The following is a 26,865-nucleotide window of genomic DNA, read 5'->3' on the forward strand; positions in this document are numbered from 1 at the left end:
ATGGTGTTGTTGACAAGTCATAAATTGGACATGATAATCTTGGAGCTGCTTTCCAACCTAAGTCATTTAGTGACTTTATGATTTTATGATTATCAGCCAAAGCAGGTCATATGCTCAAATAATTATGGTAGGGGACATAGTTTCAACCTGCTCTTCCCCTGTACTAATTATTTTTTAACAAATAATTTTTAACATTTTCATAGTTCTTTACATTTTCAGAAGGCTGGGGAGATATTAACTGGTTAGCCCACAGTCTCAAATTACTCCACTGAAGAACCCTTTAATTAAACTGATAAAAACCTTCACCTGCACCTGCATGAAAGAAAACTTCGGATCCAGTAACCAATGGGAGTCTAGGCAGAGCCTGCTGGTTCCTGCAGAACCCCACAAACACAGCTTCTAAAATACACTCCTCCTTTTCCTGACATTAGGAATGTTAAGATGAAGTATTTTTAAATCCTGAATCTCCAAAGCTAGCAGACTCTGGCACTCCAGAGTGTAAAACAATACCTTAACACCCTGTGGCTCATCACATTTTTTCTGGGAACTGAGAGGGGAGAACGGGAAAGTTAAAGGGATAGGTCTGAGATCTCAGGCTCGAACTGACAGACATAGAGGACACAAACAAAGTTTTTCATCAAAATTATTGAGGGAAGGTGCCATCTTTTTCAGGTACCATCAATACCCATTTTTGTCAGGCTGACCTTTCAGCGTATGTTGCACCAAGATTACATCACAATTGCTTTCTTTTCACTTTTCCCCTCCCATTTTCTGCGCCATCCAAACTCAGAGAAGGATAGATAGAAAAATAGACAGACAGACAGATAGACAGAGAGAATAAATAGATAGGTTGGACTTTACTGCTGTCCCTGACTGGCAGAAAGAAGAAATAACAGTCCAAATACGGCATGCTGCTGCTTTACTTTACAACAGTTAAACACTCCACCCAAGATTATTAATAGCAGTCTCACAAGCTCACTCATTCACTTTCCAGCATGCATCTGTACAAACCATGCCATCTTCTGGTGCTTCCTGGCAGCTAAAAGAGAAATACCAGTGTTGGAACTTAAACTGTCACCTCTGTCTCCATACAGGGAGTCCTCTCCTTATGATCCTGTCTCTGAGTGGAGCACTGTACTCTGAAAAAATATTTCATGGCTCTTTCACGTACCACAATCCCAAGGAAAAATGAAGTGCCAGAAATAGTATGATTTACTGTGAAATAACAATTCTGTCTTACAAACTGAGCAATCTGTGCCTTGAAAGCCTCTATATTCAATTTATTATAGAAATACTCCTATGACTGATACCGTAAGAACTAGAACAGAAATTCTGAAATCAGTTTCTTAATATAACAAAAGCATCTGTCCATCAAGTAGTTTATGACAGCTGGAACCAACTCCCCACATGACATAAAATACAGACTGACTAACATGTTTCAGTCCTTTATCTTTTTTTTTTCTGTATCTTGCAGAAATAGTTCCAAACATTATGGCCCACAAACAAGTAGCTGCTATGTGCTTTCTTCTCCTGCCAAGCTTTCTCAACATCACAGATTCACCTGGATAATAACAGACTGGCTGTTTGCTTCCACTTTCTCTAATGGAAAGTTGTTCCAGCACCTCATTCTTCTTGTTACTTTGGGACTAACACAATGTCCAGCTTTCATTTCTACTGTGGCTGCAGTAAGAGGACAATTGTAGAATGTACCTTTACACACCTTGTACCTCATAAGCTTTAAAGAAATGTTTGTTACTCCACAAGAACCCCACTACACACTAATCCCTCAGCATCCACAGTTCTCCATTAATTCTGTGACGTAGCCATGTGTTTCTATGCAGAGCCTTTACTGTGGAGAAAGTGTGTCTTGCCATTGAAAAACATGCTGACAGGAGGAAATGATGACTGTGTGTCAGGCAAGAATTGTATAAGACAGCTATACCTGCATTTGGTATAGGAGGAATTGCTGGGTAAAAACCAGTAACTTATCATAAAATCACAGAATGGGTTTGGGTTGGAAGGGACCTCAAAGGTCTTGTCCCATGGGCAGGGACACCTTCCACTGTCCCAGGTTGCTCCAAGCCAAATCAAACCTGGCCAATAGCACTTCCAGGGATGGAGCAACCACAGCTTCCCTGGGCACCACCCTCACAGGTAAGATTTTCTTCCTAATGTCTAATCTAAACCTTCTCTCTCTCGGTATTAAGCCATTTTTCCTTGTCCTGTTACACAAGGCCCTTGTAGTCTCTCTCAATCCTTCCTGCAGGTTCCCTTCAGGTGGAAGGTCACAATTGTGTAACCCCACAGCTTCTGCTCTCCAGAATAGAATCCCAATCCTGTTGGGATTCTGATTGTGAACAATCCCAATTCTCTGAGCCTCTGCTCACAGCAGAGCTGCTCCAGCCCTCTGATCATCTTGGCACCTCTGGCCTGGCTCCAGCAGCTCCCTGTCCTTCCCGTGCTGGGACCCCAGGGCTGGAGGCAGCTCTGCAGGTGGGGTCTCACCTGAGCAGGGCAGAGGGGCATAAAAACCCCCTCCTCTGCTGCTCACAGCACAAGCCCTGTACCATTAGGTCACAGCCCAACCCAGCCTGATGGGAGGAAGCACCATTGGCATTTTGATCCCCTATCCAGCTGCTACACAGCTCCTTGCAGCACTGAAGGTCAGCAGTAGTAAAATTCTGACTGAAAGGATGCTAATGGCTTTTTAAAGAGAATGTTGGAAGACCACTCATTTGATTCCTTTTTTAGTAACAGCCAATATTATTTAACATTTAAAAATGGCACTACTATGCTCTCTTTCAATTATATTTGCTGACTTTTCTATAGTGAGCAAAACATTCAGAGTAAACTAAGTCAAGTAAGATTCAACTGTGTTTATGAACCTCATTGAGTTTTTTGGGTCTTGTGTAATGGATAACACTACAAACATTAGGAATCTGAAAGGAGAGGCAATAATTCCTACTGAGAAAGGGAAATGGTGGCATTTTTGTAAGAAATATAAGGAGTTCCAAAATGCCCCTCTAATGTTCTGTTCAAGCAAGAAAACAAAATCAATGAAGTTCTCTTAACACAGACAAATTAAGTGCAGACTGCAACCCAAAATAACTGTAATGCCATGGAAGAGGCTCCAGTTTGAGGGACCCTGTTCCCAGCCATAATGGGATATAAGTTTTACATTCAAAATAACAAAAGCTTTAAGTAGGATTCCAGAATTCCATAAGACCTGAAATGACTCAGTAACAGCCATCCAGTCCTTGGGATCAGACTAGGGATGAACTCTTGGGATGGGTACAGTGTCCTCAGCACCCACAGTTCTGCTCTCCAGACCTTCCATTGCACTGCACCGTGACACAACCACCTTCCTATGAACTCCAAAAGACCAAAGAAAGCATCTCTTTGTGTTTCAATCTAAAAACCCTTCAGGGCCAGAGAGCCAAAGCCACACAGCCAAGACAGAAGCCAGATGGGAGCCAATACAAGTACCAGTGACTGGCAGGAGTTCAGTTTTCACTGTACAACTACTTGTCCTTCTCAGAAAGAATTTTAAACACCCACATTAGAAACTGATCATCTTAGTCCTACAGAAGTGACAGCATTGGATGCCACCATCTCTCTGCACTTTGTGTTTTCCTCCTCCCCCAGCTAAGGTGGGTTTACCTACCTAAACAAACAGAAATCGAAGTTCCCTCATGTATTTTGCTAGATCAGCTTTATGTTACACCTCCTAGAACACAAGTGAGGGAAGCAAAGTGACACATCCATTCTGGGAATGAAAAGTTATTTCAATATTGAAATTATTGAGCTTGAAATTATCACTCTGAGGTGGGACATCGTCACTAAGACAGAGGGTTATTCAAACATTTTAACATGGACAACTGAATACAGAAATGCTAGCAATGACACTCCAGTAGAGGAAAATCAATCACACCTCCAGTTACAGCTGGTAATTAAAAATAGATGCAGTATATTAGCCTTGAGAAATAAAAATGCATAGCATTTTGACAACTACTGATTTGATATTACTGATTGACATTTTGACATTACTGACTTGGATCACATTAAAACTCAGCTTCCTGCACATTTCCTGGGTACACATTCAGCAAAAGCTTGCTCTATGAAAGACTATCAACTTCAAGCAAATAAACAAAAAGTGAAAAGTGTGCACAGGAGTATCAATCCTCATCTTAATATCCCCTCTAGCATTAAACTTGCAGAAGAAAATTCCTGCTTATCATCATTAGCTAATTAATCTCAAAATGTTCTCTTCTATTTCTCCTGGGAAACAAGGAAATGTGGGAAAAGGTGACTGCTCAGACCTCTTCCAGTTGTGGGTATCCATAAAGTCTCCACAGTGTGCCTGCCAGCAGTTCCTCCACAGAAGCTCCCCAGCCTCTGCTTTGCCAGGAATCGGGAAAGAAAATCTCCCCATCTCAAACTTTGACCTATACCTCTCTATCTCTCATCCAACCATCAGGACCTCCCTGCTGTGTTCAGAAAGAACCTGCAAGTTCAATTTTAATCCTGTTGCTCTGGATATCACCTCAAATTCGTTTTCTCAAGCTCTTTTTGTGTTTTGATCTCCGTACACATTGTATACCTCTTCTACCAGGAGGAGGGGATTTTTCTCTTTAAAATATGAAGGGTGTTTGTGCCAACACCCTTGAGTTCAGCAGCATCTGGCCCTTGAAACATAAATCCTTGTGTCTAATGTGTCTACTTTCTGAGGCATTTCCACTAAAAACATTTGAGATGCTCTTAGACAACCATCAGCTCCCTCAGAACAACATCGGATGGCATGTAAAGCAATCAAATTATTTTTGTTTAAGGCTGATTCATTGCACATTCAACACAGCTAATCAAGTTTCCACAGAACTCCAGCATCCACTAATTCCAATTTCAAGATTTTCTGAGTTGAAAATAGTGTAATTACATGGGAGGAATTGCACCTACCTAGTGGATCTTTAACCAGAAAAGGTAAAATTCTTTCAGTGGATAATAACAGACTACAGGAATGCTGAGTTCAGTCAAGTCAAGAAACCGCATTTTAATAAATGCCAGGTTCTGTACATGTCTAGTCTGCTGAGAACTGTGCATTTTGAAAACTTTATGTATTTATATGTATGGTTGCAACAGGCCAGCTTATACATACATAACTATCTGATGATCAAAAAATCTTTCTCAAGGAATAGTGAATCATCAAATAAATATGTAACAATTTTCAGCATTATTATTCAGACTTGTTCTGGAATAACATTTTTAAAGCTACTTTTTGCCACCAAAATCTAAAGGTTTAGCCACAGCCTTTAGAGAAAGTCTATCAGCAAACCAGTGCTAATGCTAACCTAAACTGAAGCCAGCTTAATGAAAGAGCAAGAACTTGGAGATCAAGACAAATGTTGCATCAGTGATTGGCCAATTTTTGTAGTTCTGGAATGCCAAGGGAACTCAAGTCCACCTGGCCCAGATTTCTGAGAAGTATAAACAGGCACAGCTCAACTGAACCCAAGGAAACTACAAAATCTTAACATGAAGATCTCAGACATTTTCCTTTTTTTTTTTTTTTTTTAATTCTTTCAAACACTGAAGTAAAATAGAAGACTCAGAAACTGTAATTATGGACAGAGCTTATGCACGCCACTTTGCCTAGCTAACACTAGTAGAACTAACAGGGGCCATACAGTAGGAAGATCTTTAGGAAATACATTAGTCCAGCTTTCAGGACATTGGATCATCTTACAAAATCTACCATTATCATTTGACAGCACTCAGTTTAATAGGAGGCAATTTCAAATAGCAACCAGGGACTGAACTGCAAAATAACCCAACAACTCAACTTTGAGAGAACCGTGGTTCTCTCTTAGGTTTGAAAGAACATCTTGTTCATAACTATATGCTATTTTTCTATAAAATAGGATATCAAGTTCATAAAGTGGGTGAAATGGACCACCTCAGGCAGCACAAGCCATGAAAATGTCAGCTTACTTGTTCTGTGTTTGTAACAGTAGGCAAAGTCACTCAAAGATAAGTTTTGGGAAGTTTGTTCTTCCACATATGTGGAAAACTGTCAGCTACTATTGCCCTCACTGTTTGCATTACCTTATGGTCTGAATCCTGGAAAAGAATCTTATTAAGCCAAAACCTAAATACACACAGGATAAAGACAGACCCAGACCCCAGAATTACTTTATTAAGAAAGTGCAAGAGAAAAAAACAGATAAAATAATCAACTATGGTCAAAGTTTTTCAACCAAAGGCCTGAAATCCAGAGCTTAAATCCAGATATACTCTCATAAATAAAAATGATCTATCTAAAGCTGTCAGAAATAGGAATTCATACTGAAGACCTCATCAACTCTCTGACTTCAAAATACACAAATGCAAACAGCCTCCCAGCCAAGGATAGAAACAGAAGCTCAGACTCTATTCTTAAAGCAGGTCTTTCTTTCACCTTTGCTCTACCTACCTCAGGCTCAGTGCTGGCCTAGATCTCAGCCCAATTTCCACTAGTTTTATGAATTTACATCTGAGTCTCAACACCATTTATGAATTTACACCTGACTTCCCTCTTTCATAAGTACTAGGCCTCTCTGTGTGTATATTTGCACACACACATGGCAGGGAGAAGGGATGACTCTCCAATGTCAAAAAATCAGCTGAATGCTGCACTCCCCAACTGAGTTTGGCATACAAAAATCATAGGCTGTTCACAATCCTCAGTTATATTATTCATGCAGAATGCACTCAGCATTCTATTGTTCCTACTCTCATTGCTTATAAATGAGTCTCTGCTTCATCTGGGGATGGAAGTTCCTTTAAGCTTCCTTTACTAAAAGTACTTTTGTAATGAGATATAGTGTTAGCAATCAGAGGGTTAAACAAGTTTCTGGAAATGTTTATGCTATTGGAGAAAAAATGTATTTTTTTCTTTATTGAAGGAAAAATGAAACACTGGATCCTGCTGATTTATTTTAGCCAATCTGACACAGAGGTTCCTATTCCTTCCTAAATGTTTCAGAAAACAATGAAGTTCTTCATTTCGTTCTCTCTTACTGCAACATGACTGATGGAAAGTTCTTCACATGTTAAGACTCTTGTTTTTATACCTCACTTAAATATTCCCAACTCTATCATATTAAAACATTAACCTAAGACATGATCTTCAAATGCTGTGTCTGGCACAAATACTATTTCTCATGACAGGACATGAATTGTTCCAGTAATGGCAGGTCCCTTTTGTTAGGGATCTACAGTTACACAAAAAGATACAAGCCTTTGTCTAGCAATATTGCAAATTCATGATTTAGTTCAGACTACCATCATTCATCCTGGGGATTGTGCAAGATTCTAGTGCATTCCCCCAGATTAGAGTTTTTTCAATTCAAATTAAGTTAATTAATAGTGGGCTGAATTGTGAAAGAAAAAGTAAGTTAATCAGATGGCAACTGAGTCACTTTTAGCTGAGGACATCCTTCTGTTTTAAAACCAGTATCACCACGGTTTAAAGGGGAATGGGACTGCCTCCTTTGTCTCTCCATTCTTTACCTCTCTCACTGCTTTTATAGTTCAAAGGACTTCTTCATGCTGCTACTAATGCTGAAATATTTTAGATCCAAAAGAGACAAGAGGCTGGCTGCCACCTGACATACTGAAACCAGAAAACTGGAGAGATCCATCCATTCATACTTTGGAGTGAAAGGAAACTAAGTTTTTTGAACTAAAAACTCAAGAAATGTAACGGTTTGCCAGTTAATGGACATGCATTTATATTTCACTAATGTTAAGCAGAGAAACAATTCCATCTCTTTCAAAAGCCTTCTCTTGTCTTCTGGCAAATATCAATGGACTTTATGAAATTGATAGGTTTTGTCTTTTTCATATCAACCCCTAATATATTCGCTCTTAACTGAAGTTTAATGAAGCCATTCCCAAAAAGCAGTATCTTTAAGCCAATAATCTCCATCTTCTGTGGATTCTCCTAACACTCTGCACTGCCTTCATCTGCCCTCTCCTCACCTGGTTTTCTCCCTCTGGTAATATTCTGATTTTTATCACACCAGTGCAAACTGGGTAACTCCAGTGAACTCCAGAGAAATATATTTCTGGACTTACACCAGAAAATGTAAATTGAGCTGAACAGTATTTTGTTTGCTCATTAAAGGCATTTTTCCCCTTTAATTTATAAGGAAAAAAAATAATGAAATCTGGATTGTATTGCTCATACTCATCTTCTACAATACCATATTCCTCCAAAGACCCTACTGAAAAAAGCTACTTACTTTTTCACTCAAAACATATGAGGAGAACTTGGTCTGCAATTAATAGAGGAGAGAACAAAAAGTATTTCTTTCAACAAAGATCAGCCCTGTAGGTCATTTGAAGGAGGGACAGTAGTACAGAATTTCAATTGGTTTTTGAAATAGCAGCTTTTAAAAAATATATTTGCAGTTTAAGTGCAAGGTTTTTCTTAAGAAGACAAAAAAAAAAAAGATTCCAAATACTTCTGTCACTCCTATATTTCAATTAGTTTTGGTGGGTGAAAGATGAGAAATTCAAACAATTCCACATAACATGGAGAGTAAATAACCTCCAAATCTGGAAACTCGTTGGTGTGAGCAACCAAGGACAAGTGCCCAATGCAACACATCCATGGAAAAAAGTGCACTGAAAAAAGCTGGGGTTGTTTTCCATTTAAATCCATGCCTATTCAAAACAGACATATCTGAATTTCTAACAGCACGCAAAATCAGTATTCATTTACCATAATAAATGCCTTTTTCATCAACTAACACAACAGAATAGATACAAATGAACCAATCAGGGATTTCCAGTGAGCTATCAGTGTTAGAAAAGCTACTCTGCAGATTCCAGTTGAGTCACCACAGAGGAGGAAAAAAAGCGGGGAAAAGGGGGAAATAAATTACTGTGTGCAACTCCATCTGCAAACTGCTTCTCCCGCACTGGTATGTAATAAAACGTGTTGCTAAGATACAAGCTGCTAAAGAAGTTCATTAAAGGACACTTTAAACAAAGCTGCCAGACTCTTTTCCCTTTAAAGACTGCTTATTTGGTTCTGTCCCTTGTGTTTATAATTAGATCCTCTATATGAGAGATTGTGCTCCATTCAAGCCCACTCAGCAAAGAATGTTAATAAAATAATGTAAATAAGGCACTGCTTTAGGTTGTACATATTTATGGGCTGCAGAGCGGTTGATAGAAATGCATCTGGACTCCCCCTGCATTTTTAAATGCAAAATAAATGCTTTTCCAAGTAGTTTCTTCCTAAGCAGGAGCGCAGAAACATTACCTTCTGCACCCAGCACTCTGACCTAACTTTCAGAAAATACTTTCAAACAAAGAAAACTGGCTTCTTGCCTAAAGTTTGGAGTATCTGAGGTGCCTCTCATATAGGCTTTTATACGCAAGCCTTTGTTACCTACACTGAAATAAAGGACAAAATTGTTTATGTCTTTCCCCTGGCAATCTTTCTCTTTTTCCATCTATATACAAATTCCTAGATGTGTGTTAATGATTTGCAGAATTTCCTTGATCTAATATATTCACAAGTCAGTCTGTTTTGTAATGTATTATTGCCAGAAAAGATGCTATCAAATAGGTCTTTATCTGACCTTATGTAAAATACTTTTAGTCCTCATAGTAACACTTGGATGGTAGGTGTACTTAGGCTTTTGTTTTGTTTGCAGAGAAGAAAATGGGCAAGATGTACTTTGCTTTCAGTCGTGGTGCAATGATACTAAAGAAATAATTTCAGCATTTATCTGTTTGGCAGTTAATAACAGACAAGATGCATAAATCACAGATGAGAGTTAGTATCAGTGATTATATAGGAAATGTTACTTGTCACTTTATAACCTGCATCTCGTACTAAATTCTGTACTGCAGTCCCCAGTATGTATATATTTTTAATTACATTTTCAGGCTCATTTACATGCGCATATTGGCTTTCTGCCTGAATGATATCAAAGACCTTATGCTCGCACCCAACCACACACACACACACACAGAAGCAAATTTATACAGAGACATTCAAGTCTGTACATTTCTGAGAATGGAAGCTTCTCTCTTCGTCATCCTTAGAAAAGCTTTGACTCACCAATAAATCTTTAGGCAATCTTAGCTGATTTGAAGCACTTTTGAAAAACAGATCATACTAGAAAATGTAGGTTAATCTCTGCTGCATGTCAAAAGTATCAATGATTCTCACTTGACTCAATTATCTGAAATGTAATATACAATTTCACATTCTGTAACCTCATAAGATTTGTCATCAATAGCTGTGTTGCACAAAAAGGCAATTCCACTCCTTCTCCCCAGATAATACATAAGCTACATCACAAAGTACCAACAGGATCAAGCTAAATTAATGTGGAAACAAAAATAACTCATATGCAATATAGACTTAACTTCTGTTTCAAGGCCAATTATATGCTTCTCTCAATTAAACAAGCAATCAAACCAACCTTCAGGTGAACACACTGTTCTGGCCAGAGCCTCAATACCCAGCCTCTTAAAACAGAATTGCAACTCTGAAAATAAGATTGCCTCTCAAAAGCCTAAATTAACGCCACCCATCATATCTACAGAGTTCTCAAGTACTTATTGTTTTGATTTTACTGCAGCTGCACTTGTGGTCAATACTCTGGTTTACTTTAATTCAGTTAAAGGATTGTTTTATAGTTGAAACTTGGACATATATTTAAGTTCTCCATGGGTTAAAAAAAAGGAAGATATGCTCCTATTTCCTAGTCCTCTGTCTATTAACCAGAAGGGTCTGCCTGTACATGTGCAAAAAGCCCTGTGGTACATATTAGATTTCAATAGATGCTTACTATTGGCAGTTGCAGGTTGGAGCGAGAACTAAGCCACATCAGCAATTTCATATGACACTGTGGAAATTGCTACTGCATAACAATAAGCAGCTGATTCAAAAAAAAGAGGGGTGGGAGAGAAAACATTTTTCATGGAGTATATTTTAACTCAAGAACAATTCCAAATAAAAAAATAGTACCACCTCAATTTAAAAAATAATTATATAAAATATATGTGTATACAAACATATAGGAGAAGTGTGTCATGAGGATTGGACAGATCAAATATGAGTCTATTTCACTGAAATAATTGTCTACTTTAATGGCAGAATGACAAATTTGCATTACAATTAGTCCAATTCTGGTACTTTTTTGTTCTTTTTTATTCTTATCTTAAACTTTCAGACTATGTTCCTACTTCCCTTACCTCCAACTCCTCTGCATGTACCAGTTGCCCTCCTTGACATTATGGCCACACATACACCATTTAACATGGCCTTGTCTTATTGATTTGCAAATTTCTATCCTTGATCTCTATTGCTTAAAAATGTTGTTGGTGCTTCAGATTTTGTTTTGGGGGAGAAGGGGAGTGGGAGGCATCATTTTATAATCAAGTACAAAAATACTGCATATAATATCCTTGATCACAAAGAGAAAGGCATAGAAGGAAAAGTTAAAATTAACTTTGTATGAACATCTTTATATGCCTTCATGCTTTCAACTTGAAAATCAAATCTGCAACAAGATGCAAAGGGATTTTCTCTACCTGAACATAGCAGAAGTGCTTAGACTGGTGCAATATCCCATTGGAAATGTTATTTAAAACCACCATTCAAAACTTTTTTCTAACATCATGCTATGGAAAGAAGACATTCCTCTTTTCTTCCACAGATACAAGGAGTCTGCACACCAAATGAAACAAGATGAACTGGATCAAACATCTGCCAGTAAATACTGTTCTGGATGAGCCACACACATGGCATGGACCAGTGGAGATTTGGTTCCATCAAACCAGAGCTCCTGGCAAAGACTCCTGTAGAAGAAGCACAACTTAACAGCTACCCAAGTGTCTGCTCAAAAATTAAAACAAATTCTAACTCCAAGAGGCAGAGTTCCTACACAGATCTAAAAGTACCTTTAAAAAGTCTCCCTACTAAAGTATTGTGTACATCTGAACAAATACCTGTTTGCTGCAAGTATAAATTAGATATTTTAGTGTGTAACAGGTAGCAAGTGTCGTTAGTGTGAACTCAGAAATGAAATAAGATATTGTTGGCATAATTTCTTTTTTCTAAATAGACAAAGGCATTGTAGGGAAAAAATTGCTAAATCACAGGGATAATCATCATAGCCAGCTCCTCTAATGAGGCATCATGGGATTACTGGAGTTATTATAAGAGTCATCTTATTGAAGAAATTCAAAGTTAATTGAAATCAATTGTACTGTTCTGACAGCAGGTGTTTTAAGTGGGTAAAATATCAAAGTGAACTCTTTAAAATGGTTAGAATGAATGTAACATTCTCTTTTCAACAGTTAGCCCTGCCAAGTGATACACTGCACAAGTAGAGAAAAGTGTACAGTCAAAGAAAAATGCTGGAATGAAACAGCAGCTACCAAACAAAATGGGGTTCTAACCCCTCTAGCAGAAATTTTTGTTACAGATGTGTGAATTCCATGAATCTTTTTAAGGGCAACCTAATGGCAGGCTGAGAGCCATATTTCCATTCTTCCATGAAAATGTCCTTTATTGCCCTTTTTCTCAATATGACATGGTAATCTCAGTATGCTGTTACTGAAAGCACAAACAGGATGCTAGGATTGTCATCATGCAAACTATAGTCCTAAGGTTCTCCTCCAAGAAGCAGGAGGTAAATCCTTCCCTAGTTTTTTCCTTCTTTCTTTAGATGGCAATACATTGCCACCTGATTTTGCAAAAAAAAGAAAAAAAAAAGAGAACTGGAACTTTCTGGGAACTGGAGCTCTCTAAATTACAATCCAGAATCTTTACTCTGATCCAATAAGTTCATTTAATTCTACATTTGTTCAGGATTCCCAGCAAAGTCAGCATGACCTCATCATACAGAAGAATGGCAAAGTCAAGCTCGTATTTAATACCTGTTGTCTTTGTGTTTCTAGACTTAGTGCAGTGATAGAAAAGTTTAATACTCTACCTGGGAGCCCATCACCCTGACATCCAGACCCAGACATGGATGTAATTCTTGCCACAGCAATAGGGAGGGCTGTGCATACCTGGGGTCAGAGTTTGACATCAGGTTCAACTCAATCTGCAAATGCCTTTCAGATCGTACCTGAGTTTTCACGGAAGCTTATAACCCTTATTTTATCATAATAATTTTGAAATAATCCAGCCATATTAAATACTGAGCTCTGGCAGTATCAATAATTCACTCTTTAACTCATGTAAACAATGCTGCCATTTGCAGGTGCAGCCCAGCAGGAACTTCAAGAAACCCAAAATCCACTTCCCCCTCTTCCCCAAAACAGAGACAATATCAGCACAATGAGACATCTTGAGCTAAACCATCTCCAACAACTTGCACAAGAACTGTACTTCAATTTTAACAAGTCTAACACTTTCCACAAACAGGTTTTGCTGGTGATCATCACAGGAAAAATATAGTCAGTGATTTCATTTCAGGTATACTACCCAAAAAAAAATTCAAACCAGCAATAACACAGGCTGAGCAAGTCTGCCTGAAACCGATTTCCTAGAGATAGCAAATCTATTGCATAGATAGCAAATTATGGTAAAGAAATGAGGCAGCATACAAGTGAATGGCACAATGTCTTTCAGGAAGGCATATTTCTACTACTGTGCTACAGGACAGGCTGTCTGAATTCAGAGTTCATCATGGTCAAAAATATAGTGGCCCACACATGTTCATTGTTAAAGACCTGGCTTGCCACCTAACACTTATGTCAGTAAGGGGGAACAAGGAAAAGTGAACTTCCAATGGAGGCTAAAGATTTTTTTTTTTATCCTGATCTATTAATTAATAAAAGACAACTTTCTAGAATTAAGAAGACCCTTAACAACTCTTTAAGGACATAAAGAAACACAAGCAGCAGAGCACCTCTGGCATGCTATTAAAGCCAATGCTGGCTCTTATGATGGCTCTTTTATTTACATATAAATGCTTGTTGCTCGACAATTTAGATAAAAATGTTACTGCTGCTCTGCATGTGCTGTAGATTGAAGGTGTAAAACCACTGGACTAAGTAATGGAGTCTTCACACATCATATCTTATTAAAGAAGAGGTAACCCATTCTCAAATGTGATGACAATTGATCAAAACTACAGCGCCTGAGAGATGTACTTGTGACAGAAGCCTCAACTGTCTTTCTGAGTTGGATGCCAAATTAAGAACTTATTGAAGTATTGTCTTCCAGAATTAAAATTATGGACCTAGAGTACTTTTTTGATGACACTGAAAAATATTAAAACTATGCTAAATTCTATATTTCTCTAACCCACCAACTTAAAAAAAATATCAATGACTAACCAGAGATCCTTAATTAGGATGCAATTTTAAATCCAGCTGTACATAAAAGCCTACTTCATAAACTTCCCTCAAAAGTTAAGTTTGTCATTCAGTTCTTTCTTGTCGTCATTTGTAACTTTAAATAAAAGCACACATTGCCACAAATACCACTGTAGCCATCTACAATGAGAAGTGATGAACAGGGGCACTGAGGGATAACATTCACTCCTGCTATGTTCCTAACAGGTGTAGATGGGGTTTTTTTTGTTTGTTTGTTTTACTGTTTCATCATTAACATATGCAGTTAAATTGAAATGCAATTTTAGGGTCTTTTGCATTCGGTGTACACAAAACCAAAGGTAAACATTATTGAATTATGAATTAGTTGTGCCTAAACAAATCTTGGGGGGGGGGGGGGGGGGAGGAATAAAGGAGGAAGGAACGTAAATACATATGTAAAAATAACCCCCCTACTTGAATGGCCTATTTAAATTTACACTGGTGTCTCCATGAAAGTGAGGGTATGACAGCACCAAGCAGCTCCAGGATTAGCCCATCTGTGCTCTCAGTGCTCCTTCTCCTTGCCCTCGAGGACGTAGAGTTCATGTACAAGCCAGTACCTAAAGAGCAGCTACTAATTATAGCAAGTCTGCAAAGTTACTCGATGGGTCTGTGACTTGATCACAAGCTAAGACCTCCAAACTCATGTCACTTGTGACCTGAGAAAGATTTCAGTGTAGACCTCTGGAGGTGGCAGCCTGGAGCACAAGGACACCACACCACCAGCCAGGCTCTTAATTATGAGCTCTTGTTGCACAGGATGTTGAAAATAGTCAAAGAAAACTAGAGTTTTGCCTAAAAATAGGATGTTTTCTGCTAGGCCAAATTTGCTGTTTACAGAATTTAGGTATTTTATGTTTAATTACTTCGTGGTCTATAGATTTATTTACAAGATTATGAGAATGGTAAGTCATAAATATACAAGAATTTTTTACTAGTTAGTTTGGATTATACATAAATATGCTGTGCAAGCTTAGCAAAAACCATTTTCCCCAAGCTGAACCAGAATGTTCAAACTGAATTTTCAAATGTGTCTCTCTGCCTTATCTAAATTCCAACATGACATATAATAAATAGCTTCTCATTTACTACGATCATAAAAATTTAAACAGCCTTGAAATAGTTGCTACAATACAGGGGGAAATGATCAAATCTATATTGCAAATGCCCACTTAGAACAGTAAAACTATTTTGATATTAGGGAAAAAGCACATAAAGATTTCCTGTATTGTTGCAGGAAAGGCTTTTACCTTGCTATAAGAAAAAAAACAAAACAGGGTTCTACCCAATATAGTAGTATTACAGTCAACAATTTGCTGTTTTACACTGCAAAACAAGGACTAACAGCCCTTACATATCATGTAGTGTCAGATTCGCTTTAAAAAAGAAACTATCTGATTTGATTCTATACAGTGATTAAACATCTTTGTGCTCTGCTGAGTAGGGTATTCTCTCCCCTCCCCCCTCCAAAAATGGCATCAAAGCAATCAAAATGGTAATGTTCAGCATGAATGGGGCCCCATCCCCCACCGGCAAACTCCGCAGACTTTTCTCCATGTTAGGAGGAACCAACACCCCTTCCTCACAAAATGGAAGCTTCCACTACCAAACTGAGAGCGCTGACCAATTCTCATTACAATAAAAAGGAAAAAAGGGGGAAAGGGTGGCGTGCAACCACCGCCCGCAGGCACGCAGCCACTTCTGCAACTTTTAACCGCAACTCCAGCAGAACAAAACACACAGCAAAAGGGGAAAAAACAATCGGCAACAACGACAAAAAAAACCCCAACTCAATAAATAAATAAATAAATAAAGCAAACAAAAAAGAGGGAAAGCGGGGGAGCGGCCGGCGCGGCCGGAGGGCGCGGGGAGGGCCGGGCCGGCTGCGGGCGCTGTCCCCAGCGCCGGTGCTGAAGGGCGAGCGGAGCTCAGCATCCCGCGGGGCGAGCCGCGAAGTTCAGCACCGGCACGGAGAGGGTCCGCCAGCTCTCCCGCCGCCTTGGCCAGCTGCCCTGCCCGCGCTGGAAGTGCCGGCAGAGGGGCGAGCCGAGCGGCGCTGTCCGCGATGCTCGGCGCCCCAGAAACTTTCCCTGCGGGCCCCCTCGGGCACAGGGGTCACCCAGCACAAAAACAGCCCCGAGAAACTTGGGGAAGGGGAGGAGGCAGGGAGGAAGGTTCCTGGTTTGTTTTGTTTCTCTCTCCTCCGTTTTGGTCTGGTTTATTTTTTTTCTTTTTTTCCTCCCCCTCTCCCTTAAACAGGTTAATCTGGTTTTCTTCGCATTATTGTTTTTTTTTTTTTTTTTGGAAGGGGTAGAAAAAAGTGAAAGTGCCTAAGTGAACTCGAATCAAAAGCCAACACGTCAGATCAGACCAAGGGAAGAGAAAGGCAAGTGGGGAGGGAAAAGGAAAAAAAAAAAAAAAGGGAGAAAAGAAATGAAGTGATCAATAAAAATCAGTTTTGTAATTAAAAGCCAGAAATAGCTCCAAACGGGGCTCCAGCCTCCTCCTTTTCAACTCTTGCTCTGCACATTACACAGAAGTGCACAAAGTAGCCCAAGACAGGAGAATTTTCCATATTCCTAAAACATGTCGACCAACTCAAAATGGACGCCTCTTTTTTTTTTTCTTGCGTTTTAACTACTGCTTATCTCTTTACTACTAGTACTGAAATAATTCTTTCCCCCAGCAAGACATCAGAGAATCCGACCTCATTATCAAAACATGCATTTTCTGACTCTATGCAAAAGAAAATGGATGTTATATCCCCAGCCGCCAGTATTTTTCAGCTAACGCAGACACTTTTTTGATGTTTAGATAGTGCATCATAAAAACAAGAAGAAATACAAACACAACTGAATCGATCTGTTCCTTACTTGTTTCTCGTTAAGAGCTGCTATTCTCGATTGCCTTTCATGGATTTGTTTCTTAAGATCCCCGTTCTGCAAAAACGGCAACAAGACGCATATTAAAGGTAAAATGCAAACTAACCCCGTGATGAATAAACTTGCGAGCTAGAAATTGTTCAAAGGCAAAACCATTCCACCGAAGCCGTACGGAAGCATGCACACACAAAACACCCTCCTTAGCAAGAAAGCTCAGTGCAGACTACAAAATGAGATCTCTTACTGATAAAGTTTCTCGTCCTGCTGTCCCAGCACAACTGCGCTTATTACGGCAGGGATAAAATACTGAAGAAGAGAAAAAAACAAAACAAAACAAAAAAAGGATCTGCATTTACCTGTGGATCTTGCTTCATCTGTGCAACTAGTTTCTATTAAAAAAAAAAAAGTCTCCCCACAAAAAAGGAGGAATTAGAAACTGTTTCAAGTTTAATGGATTTTTTTAAATGTATGTATGTGTGTGGACGGGGGAGGGAGGGGGGTAAGGAACAAAGAGGCAAGTAAACACTGCGAGTCAGTTTCAAGCAAAGCTCATAAATATTCAAGTCTCGTCCTAATCTCTCCAACACACACACACACACACACACACACACTCACTCACACTCACGCCAGCACCGACTGCAGCGCTGACTCCGCATCTGCACCACGCACACACACAAAGTCATGCGAACAAGCCGGCAGAGCGGCTGGGGGAGCGCTGGGCACTGCGGGGGAGCCGGGGTCCCGCCGCCCCTCCCCGGGCGGCCGCGGCCCCGTCCCTTTACCTGGTGACACTGCATTTCCACTCGCAACGCCTCCCGACAGCCCTGCCGGGCGCTCTCACATCCCACTCAAGTTTGTTTGCTGCCTTGGGTTCGTTTGGCCTTTTTTTTTTTTTTTTTTTTTTTTGGGTTTTTTTTTTCCTTTCTTGCTTTTTGAAACAGACCCGACAGCCAGCCGCCCCTCCCTCAGCGGAAAAATGGGAGAAAATAATTTTTTTAAAGTAAGTCAAAAAGACCAAAAAAAAATTTTTAAAAAAGGGAAAAACAAAGCGAAACAGAAAAAAATTAAAAAGGAGTGGCGGCACCAAGAACAAGACGGGCAGGACAGCGGGCAGACACAAGTTCTCGGCGCGGTGCACGGCAAGTTCTTCGCCTCTTTGCGGGGCACACGGACTCGTCACTCACTTTCCGCCGGGAGTGGGGGGCGGCCCTCCCCGCCCGCGCTGCCCCCCCTCACACACACACACACACACACCCGGCCCGCTCGGCCTCCGCCCCGCCCCGCGTCACCGCCCCCCGCCGGGGCCGGATGGCGGCCGGACAGGGACTATGTTTATTTATTTCCCGGCACCGCGGCGGGGCCGGGATGGCGGCCGGACAGGGACTATGTTTATTTATTTCCCGGCACCGCGGCGGGGCCGGGATGGCGGCCGGACAGGGACTATATTTCCTGGCACCGCGCGGCCGGGGGGAGCGCCAAGTTGTGGAACGGCCCCGGCGCGCGCGCGCGGGTGCCCGGATGGAGCGGGGGGCGGAGGAGGGAATGGAGGGGGGGGGGGGGCGGTCTCGCGGCCCCGCGCGTGCGCGGAGCGGTTCCGGCCGCCGCCGCCGCCACAACAAAAGTGGAGAGGGAGGGGCAGGGCCGGGGCTGAGGGCGGGAGAGAGGAGACAGGGGCAGAGACAAGGGTAGGGATAGGTGACAGGGCCAGAGATAGGGATAGAGACAGGAACAGGGACGGGATGCAGAGGGGACGGGGATGGAGATAAGGATACGGGATACGGACAGGGACAGATACGGGGATAGGGACAGGTACAGAAATAAAGACTGGGATAGGGACAGGCAAGGGCTGCTACAGGGATAATGACAGGGATAGCTGAGAGGGAGAGGGATAGAAGACAGGGCCAGAGATAGAGATAGAGACAAGAATAGGGACAGGGAATTCAGAGAGGGATAGAGATGAGGATACAGGATACGGACAGGGATAGAGATGAGGATAGAGATAAGGATATGGGATACAGACAGGGACAAATATAGGGATTGGGAGGGGATAGGGACAGGTACAGAAATAAGGACAGGTAAGGGCTAGTACAAAGATAGTGATAGGGATAGTTGAGAGGAAGAGGGATAGGAGACAGAGCCAGAGATAGGGATAGAGAAAAGACTAAGGACAGGGAATTCAGAGAGGGATAGGGATAGGGATAAAAATAAGGATACGGGTTACGGATAGGGTTAGGGGCACGGACAAATACAGGGATTGGGATGGGGACAGGGACAGGTATAGAAATAAGGACTGGGATAGGGACAGGCAAGGGCTGCTACAGGGATAATGATAGGGATAGCTGAGAGGGAGAAGGATAGAAGACAGGGCCAGAGATAGAGACAAGAATAGGGACAGGGAATTCAGAGAGGGATAGAGATGAGGATACAGGATACAGACAGGGACAAATACAGCGATTGGGATGGGAATAAGGACAGGTACAGAAATAAGGACAGGCACTGGCTAGTACAGGGATAATGATAGGGATAGCTGAGAGGGAGAGGGATAGAAGACAGGGCCAGAGATAGAGACAAGAGAGTCACAGGGTCTGGGAGGGTCACAGGGCAGTGCATCTGTTTTACAAGGTTCCCCACCCACCCCATACACCTACTCCTCACCAGGACAAGCTGCTGTACCTCACTGCTGGTGTCCTCGCACCCCAAAGTGTGGTGTCAAACCTGGGACACGTCAGAAAGCAAAATCTAACTAGGGGTTGTAAAGTCGTCTGGCAGATGACATAGGTTCACATCTGCAGCTAAGGCAGAGCACAAACAGGATTGTAGTACCTCATTGGGGAAGGGATGGGAGTGTGGGACATTTGGACGTGGGACCTGCTCAAATAAACCTGCAACTGAGGGATGGTGATGCAGATCCTCTGACTATTTAATTCATAAATAACAGCAGTGATACTCCAAACTGGTTGACTCAAGCAGATGCTCCAGTTCAGCCAAGTCAAGTCATGGTTGCGTGTATTGGTAAGGGATCTGAGTGCCACCAGGTCACCCTGCACCACAGATGTGCTCCAGATGTGTCCAGGTGTGGACAGAAACACATCACCTTGACATCACCTCTCTTCCATGACCATGTGACAAGGCTCCAGGTCCTACAGACAGACCTCACCTGATGCAGCATCAAATCAGCTGCCAACTTTTTAAAAATAGATTCAAACCAGCAGCATGAATGTATATTAAGTCAGTGTTTTACCATGCAGCTGCAGTGTTTTCCATGCAGTAATGGGAGCTGTGCAGTTAGATTTGCTGCTGTCTTGATGCATGGCTGGAGTAGGATTGGAAGCCAAAAACAATGCTCACAATAATTTTACTAATAACAGTCATAATTTAGGGCACCTTTTAGCCAATGGAATGCTAGGGACTAGAATTTGGGTGTATACATACTCCACTCCTGCACTGATTGAACACTGCTATTTTATTCAACCTGCGCTGAAACACAAAGCTGAAACTCAGCCTAAATCCTTAGTCAGTATTTAAAACACCACTGTGCTACTGTTGTGCTTGGATGTCAATTTTAACACGTTCATCTCAAAACTATTTAAAGACACCAATATATACCAAAACCAACTTACATCAACTATATTAAAACTGGTTTGAGACATAATGTGTTGTGAGTCCAAAACAATGTACCCAATTCCCATTAAACTTCTCAAACATATTCTGTTCAAGCATAGCACAACTTCTTACACTAAAATCACTTGAAGATTCATGGTGAAATATTCTTAGCCTACCAAAATTAGGAGTAAAGTCTAAACATAAATTTTCTATTAACCTTACTTGGATACTGATAAGTATGAAAATCTTTCAATATCGAAGCAATATTACTTCTCATGTGTTCTGAACAAAGGTATTTTGTAGTGTTATACACAACAAAAGCAGGGCTTTGCCAAGTCATTTTGTAAATTGTGAAGGTTACCTTTGTAACCTCTGGTTATCGGAGAGCAAAGCTTCCGTGAGTTTGGCCATCAACTAAAGCTGATTAAACTAGTAAAGTATGATTTCTTTATGTGTTAGTGGTTAATTAATTGACATTATGCCGGTTGATTTATATTAATGCATATTCCATTGGTAGAGCAAAGAGTCTTTTTCTTACCATTATAAAATAGTCACTTGCTGACCACAACACAACTAGTGATTCCTGTTACCTGACTTCCTGCAAAGACGTGTATGGGTTCATGAAGTGACTTAATGTGACATTAACTGCGAGGGGTGAGGATTATCATGTCATCCCCCCCACAGCACTGTGATGTCAACAGGAAAAGTTTAGAAACTTTTTTAACCTGCCTACCATTCAAAAATCACTTTATGCATCTTCAATGCTACTATGGTGTGCCACAAATTTTAATATAAATATAAATTATCAGTTATAAATTATAAATTATAACCCACAATGAAACGCATTGCTTTTCAGTTTTTGATGCTGCAAATACTGTTTTCTAGTGAAGTTGTGCAAAATACATTAATCTGACAAATACATTTATGCGATAACATTATGCAATCACCTAGGAAAATGTTAACAGCTTTATGCAATTTACTTGAGGATTACGATGGCAAAAATCATCTTGCTTGCAAGAGCTCAGGGGACTTCCATCATTCCTCTGCAAAAGGAACAGCTACAGTTTAGCTGGGAAATGCAAAGTGAATTGGGGTGTGAGTAGGATGGCTGGCAGTGTTGCAGGTGGGTTTGCTTAAACACAGAAATTTATGGTCAGTGCTAAACATAAAAAGATAATTTTGAATGAAATGTCATATGTCATGTGATTAAACACATTTTTCATAATGTCCTGAAAAGATTATTCTTGCTCTTAGAACTTGTGGGACTCCAGAGGTCCTTCAGAAGAAACTGCATCCCTTCTTTCTCCTCCTAGGGTGGTGGACAGACACCATTCAGAGCCTCTAAAGGGACTTTTAGAAACAAAACTACTCTGCAGTGCTGGAGAAAAGATGTGTGCTCTACAGCAAAATATAAACATAGCTTTTTTTATTGCCAGAAGTATTTTAGTTTCTGTATGACATTGTTTGGATGAGAACAAAGAGGCCAATTTTACAAGCACTTGTGAAAAGTTTAAGGCATGTGTATCACTTTCACAGTCCTTGATAATAAAGTTACTTATGTGCACAAGCATTTCTAAATCAGAACCTTTATCTGCTAAAAGTTATTGCAGAAATGTATTGACAGATTGATCTGTCTGCTGAGGTTATCTAAAAAGGCACGGTACAGTATCAAGAGAAGATCAATAAATAGCACTTGTAACAATATTTCCTGCATCCAGAGACTCAGGACCAAAGACTCAAGACACCCAAAACTTTTTTCTTCCCATGCATCTAATTGCAGACAGCCAGGAACCCAACATCTGGGAGTTGAATCTCACATTTCAAGTCCCCACAAGGGCTGACAATGTTCCTCCCTTATGAGATATAACTGATTCAGAACAGACTTGCAAATTTACAGAGGAGAGCAAGGCACTAAATTATTTTTGGAAATACTGTCTTTCATTACATTAACTTTTTATTCTAAATATCAAACTTATTTTTTGTGTGCTGCTGCTCATATATCACCTACTCTGCAGTGTCTGGTAAAGTGAATGAGCATGATGCACTACACGGGATTTTTGTGTTCATTTTCCCTGGGAAGAGTTTTTAAAAAAAGAGTTTTCTTCTGAGTCAACTCTTTTAAAAGAACATTTTGAATCTCTCTAAACATACTTTTAAATCCAAGTAAATGACATACAATGTGTAGTCCTATTGAAAACCCAAATTCTAGTATGGTCCCCATATGATAGAGCAGCCAGTATGGGAAGGGAGCGAAACTCCACAAAGTCTTGGATATTTGAGAAAAGCTGCTCAAGAAAACGGTTCTTTCTGGAAAAGGCTCCTACTGTTTCTGCACAGTGAGTGCAGAAAGAACACCAGCACCTTACTCCAAGCAGGAGCTGTGCCTGGGCTGAAGCAAGTTCTAAGAGTTTAACCCAGCCCTGATTCACATTCATGATGTCAGCACAGGGCAATCACCACCTGTGAGATCTAGATCTATGCAGTTTGATTTCCTAAAGCTCTCATGCTGGGCTAACATCACTAATTTTGAAGTGAGGAGTAAAATTCAAAAGAGATATAATAATGTTGAACACTTTGGAAAATCCCTCTGATGACCTTGCTGCTCAAGGAATATTGTTAAATTTGATCAGTAAATTCTGGATGTTTCTCTTCTCAAATTGGAAAGGGTGTTAACATTTTTTTTTTCCCTGGAGAATCAAGTCAATTTGAGATGTACTAAGTTGCACACATGAAAACAAATAGTAGACAAAATCACTGTCCTCTCTTTCTTTCTTTAATTTAGGGCAGAACTGTAAGAACAGAGGGAGTATAGGTAATACTGCACAACATTGTGTCAAGTGTAAAAGGTTCAGAAAAGAATTGCACATCCTCCAAGTGAATCACTCACTTGGACTTGTAGTGCTTCAACCCTTCCAGCATGTGGAATCTCAATCCCTTCACCTTCTTTTCAAGCAGGAGGTAATGAGCCAACTGTTTCTACACAATGCTTTCTGAACTGTTTCATCTCCCTGTGGCACCTGGGAAAACATGGGCAGATGGATAGATAAACCTGGGTGAAAGTCACAATAATAGAAAAAATGTCTCATGGTTAGGCATAAAGTTTCCCAAGCTGCCAAGGGGATTTAGACACGAAATACTGCGACATGAAATAACTTACAGAAGTAAGCTAGATGTAAAAAGAAAGAAAAAGAACTTTAAAAAAAGCCAACTTGATTTTCTGATTCCAGTATATATACAATAGCAAAAGTGACAGTGGATTGGAGGGTGAAACTGCCACCTCTCCAACCACAAGGAACAGCATGAAGACATCGAGAAGATGGGAGGGATGAGGAGATGCCCTGATCTTGGGGCTGAAATCCTTTTGTAGAGCTATGGAGAAAAGATTATGTTTCCCTGTAACACATGAAAGCCATGGGGAGATGAAGGGTTCAATTTGATATCAAGCAAAGTAAGCAGGTGTTAAAGTAGCTGTGATCCTATGAGAAGTTTGAACAGAGAAGGAGAGTGGCCAGAAGAAGAAGAAGAAGACCTCTGTCCCAGAGATGAAGATGATTTTATAGAGAGACAATGAGAACTTTTACCTTTGAACAGCTCATCTTTAAAATAGTACCCTGTAAGTTGGCATGGCCCTTAAACACACCTGTGGGAAAAGCTTATGGAAAATGGGAGGGACTTCACAATTGCAGATTTCCCTGAGCAGCTGCTATTCATGAGAGAGCCACAAGAGAACTGTTTTTTCTTGTGAAGACTCCATAACATTAACAAAAGGGACTTCTCTCCCTAAGTGAACTGAAGACTATTCTAGAGGTGGTAAACCGACTGAAATTCTTGGGTTTGTTTCTTTACATTGTCAGTGGGAAAGAAAAGGTTGTGGGGGGAGGACAAGTGTTCTGAAAGTTTTGTTCTGATTCTTATTATTACTCTTTCTTTTAGTTGCTGTTAATAAATTTTTCTTTATACCCTTTCAAGTTTTTAGGCTGCTTTGTCTTTCTCCTAATCCTGTCTCACAGCAGGAAGTGAGTACACTGGTGATAGGCCAGCACCAAACCCACCAAGCTCTTTGGTGCACTGGCTGGGAAATCTAGAATTCGGTGAAATCTCTAACTGGCAAACCAAAATCACCACACAAAATTGCTGTTTCTGCCTGGTTTTGCACTGAAACTGCAACAGACACCTATCACCTTGGCTTCATCACAATTAACTCATCTGCCTACTGCCACATTTTGCTCTTAGCCAAAGTTCATGCACATCTGTTCCCAAGGTTTTGTTCTCCCATGTGGAATTTAACCCAAACCCTTTTTTTTTTTGCTCCAAAGGAAAATATCAAATTAATTTCTGTGTCAGGAAGCAACAGGGCTTTGTAGTGCAATGAACAGACAGTGTCCCAGCAGGGAGCAAGAGGAACATTACAATGAAGCCTTCACCTCTTTTTGGCTCTATGCAAAAGTTCCCAGCAGTACTGAGACATATTTTCACAGGACAGTTAAATTTCTGCTGAATGGGAGGAGAGGATGAAGCAGCCCATTTCACTGTATTCAGCAGGCTCCTGCACACAGATGTCCTGCTTAACATTTCTGCTGAACAAAGCCCTAGGGTAGAAAATATATTGAACTCCCATAGTGGAGTCCCAGTAATGGCTTTTTGAAACTATATCAATTTGTATAATTGGCAGAGCACAGATATTTAATATGGTTTTAATTACTGAAGCCTCCTAGATACTGTATTTCTTTTCTCTCTACATCCCCATCTGCTTTTTCAATTTTGTTGCTGCTGTTGTCCTTCACTTCCAGCCTCACTATCTTGCAAAGCTGATCCAGTCCCCAGAATCCTTTTATCACTCCACTTTGAAGAAGAGAATTGAATTTCTTTTGTACATTGAGGTGAATTTGTACATAACACTCGTTCAACAAATATTGCTCCAAGGATCACTCTGGGAATATATTCAGATCAATACCATTCCTGTTAATATCACTGGAAAGCAACATTTACAGAACATCACAGAGTGAGGCTGTGGGAATATCATCTTCAAAATAGGGGATCTGAGAAAGCCAAATGAGAAGTGTTGAGCAACAGGATATTGTTCATGCAGTCCATGCACTCATTCTCTGGAGCAGGGCAGGCTACTCTAATTATCTCCTGCTATTGCAGCAGCATACACATAGGCTCCCCAGTATGACAACTGTGCTAGGAGCTGCACAAGCTGAAGTTAAAAAAATGAAATCATGAAATGAAGTGAAATGAAATACTTAGGATAGAAAGTCTCCATGTTCAATGCAATTATTGGTTGTCTTACTTAAACATGTAATCATGGGGAACAGCTCCAAAGAATATTAAAAAGTACATGCTGCATTCTCAGAGGTTTTTCCTCTTCTTTAAATACACAGAGGGAGTTTCCTTAAACAGTCCTCTCTGCTCTAAGCATAAGTGCAATGAAAGATGTGCAAAGACAAAACACAACAGGCCATCAAAAAACAATGTATTAAACCCTTGTATGAGTGAGGCTTTCTCTCCTGATCACCAACATTCTAGTAAGACATTAAAGCGTTCCCACTTTGCTTGTGAACTCTCTTGCAAGAGGTGGTAAAACAAAAGGCTCCTGAGTGCTTTCCAAAAGCTGCCAGGGCAGTCAAAATAAAGGAGGAAGATGGACACTGGGAATACTAACACCGTGTTCATGCTCTTTCCCCAGGTGAACACAGACACTTGTTGGGTGTGGTGGTGTCTCCCACAGAAGATCCTGTGCCCCTGGCATGGCCACACTGCCTTGGTCAGAACAAGCAGATTGAGTGACACACAGCCCAAAAATGGTTCCTAATCTCCAAGCTGCAGCTCATGCAAGTTAGCCAAAAGGGTTACTGATGCCCCAAGACTTCCTGTTTTGCACACTGAATTCCCAGCCTAAATGCTTTCCCTGTCTTTTTCTGGGCTAAACATCAGCCTCCTTGGCCTTGCCCCAGTTAAATACTAGGTGAGTTGTGTAAGGATG

At 40.6% G+C, this 26,865-nt stretch overlaps 1 protein-coding gene across 1 annotated transcript in view; it reads right to left on the reverse strand.

Moving 5' to 3' along the window:
• The window catches only part of PHF21B (PHD finger protein 21B), a 160,433-nt gene that overhangs the window by 103,572 nt on the left and 29,996 nt on the right, over window positions 1–26,865 (reverse strand). Inside the window, exons 3-5 of the mRNA XM_085569100.1 lie at window positions 18,059–18,112; window positions 17,521–17,582; window positions 17,268–17,333 (exon numbers count right to left, since the gene is read on the reverse strand). Of these exons, the coding sequence (XP_085425226.1) occupies window positions 17,268–17,333; window positions 17,521–17,582; window positions 18,059–18,112 (182 nt within the window). The remainder of the gene's footprint in view (window positions 1–17,267; window positions 17,334–17,520; window positions 17,583–18,058; window positions 18,113–26,865) is intronic.

Source organism: Lonchura striata, chromosome 1A (genome assembly GCF_050655825.1).
Source record: "Lonchura striata isolate lonStrDom1 chromosome 1A, ASM5065582v1, whole genome shotgun sequence".
NCBI lineage: Eukaryota > Metazoa > Chordata > Aves > Passeriformes > Estrildidae > Lonchura > Lonchura striata.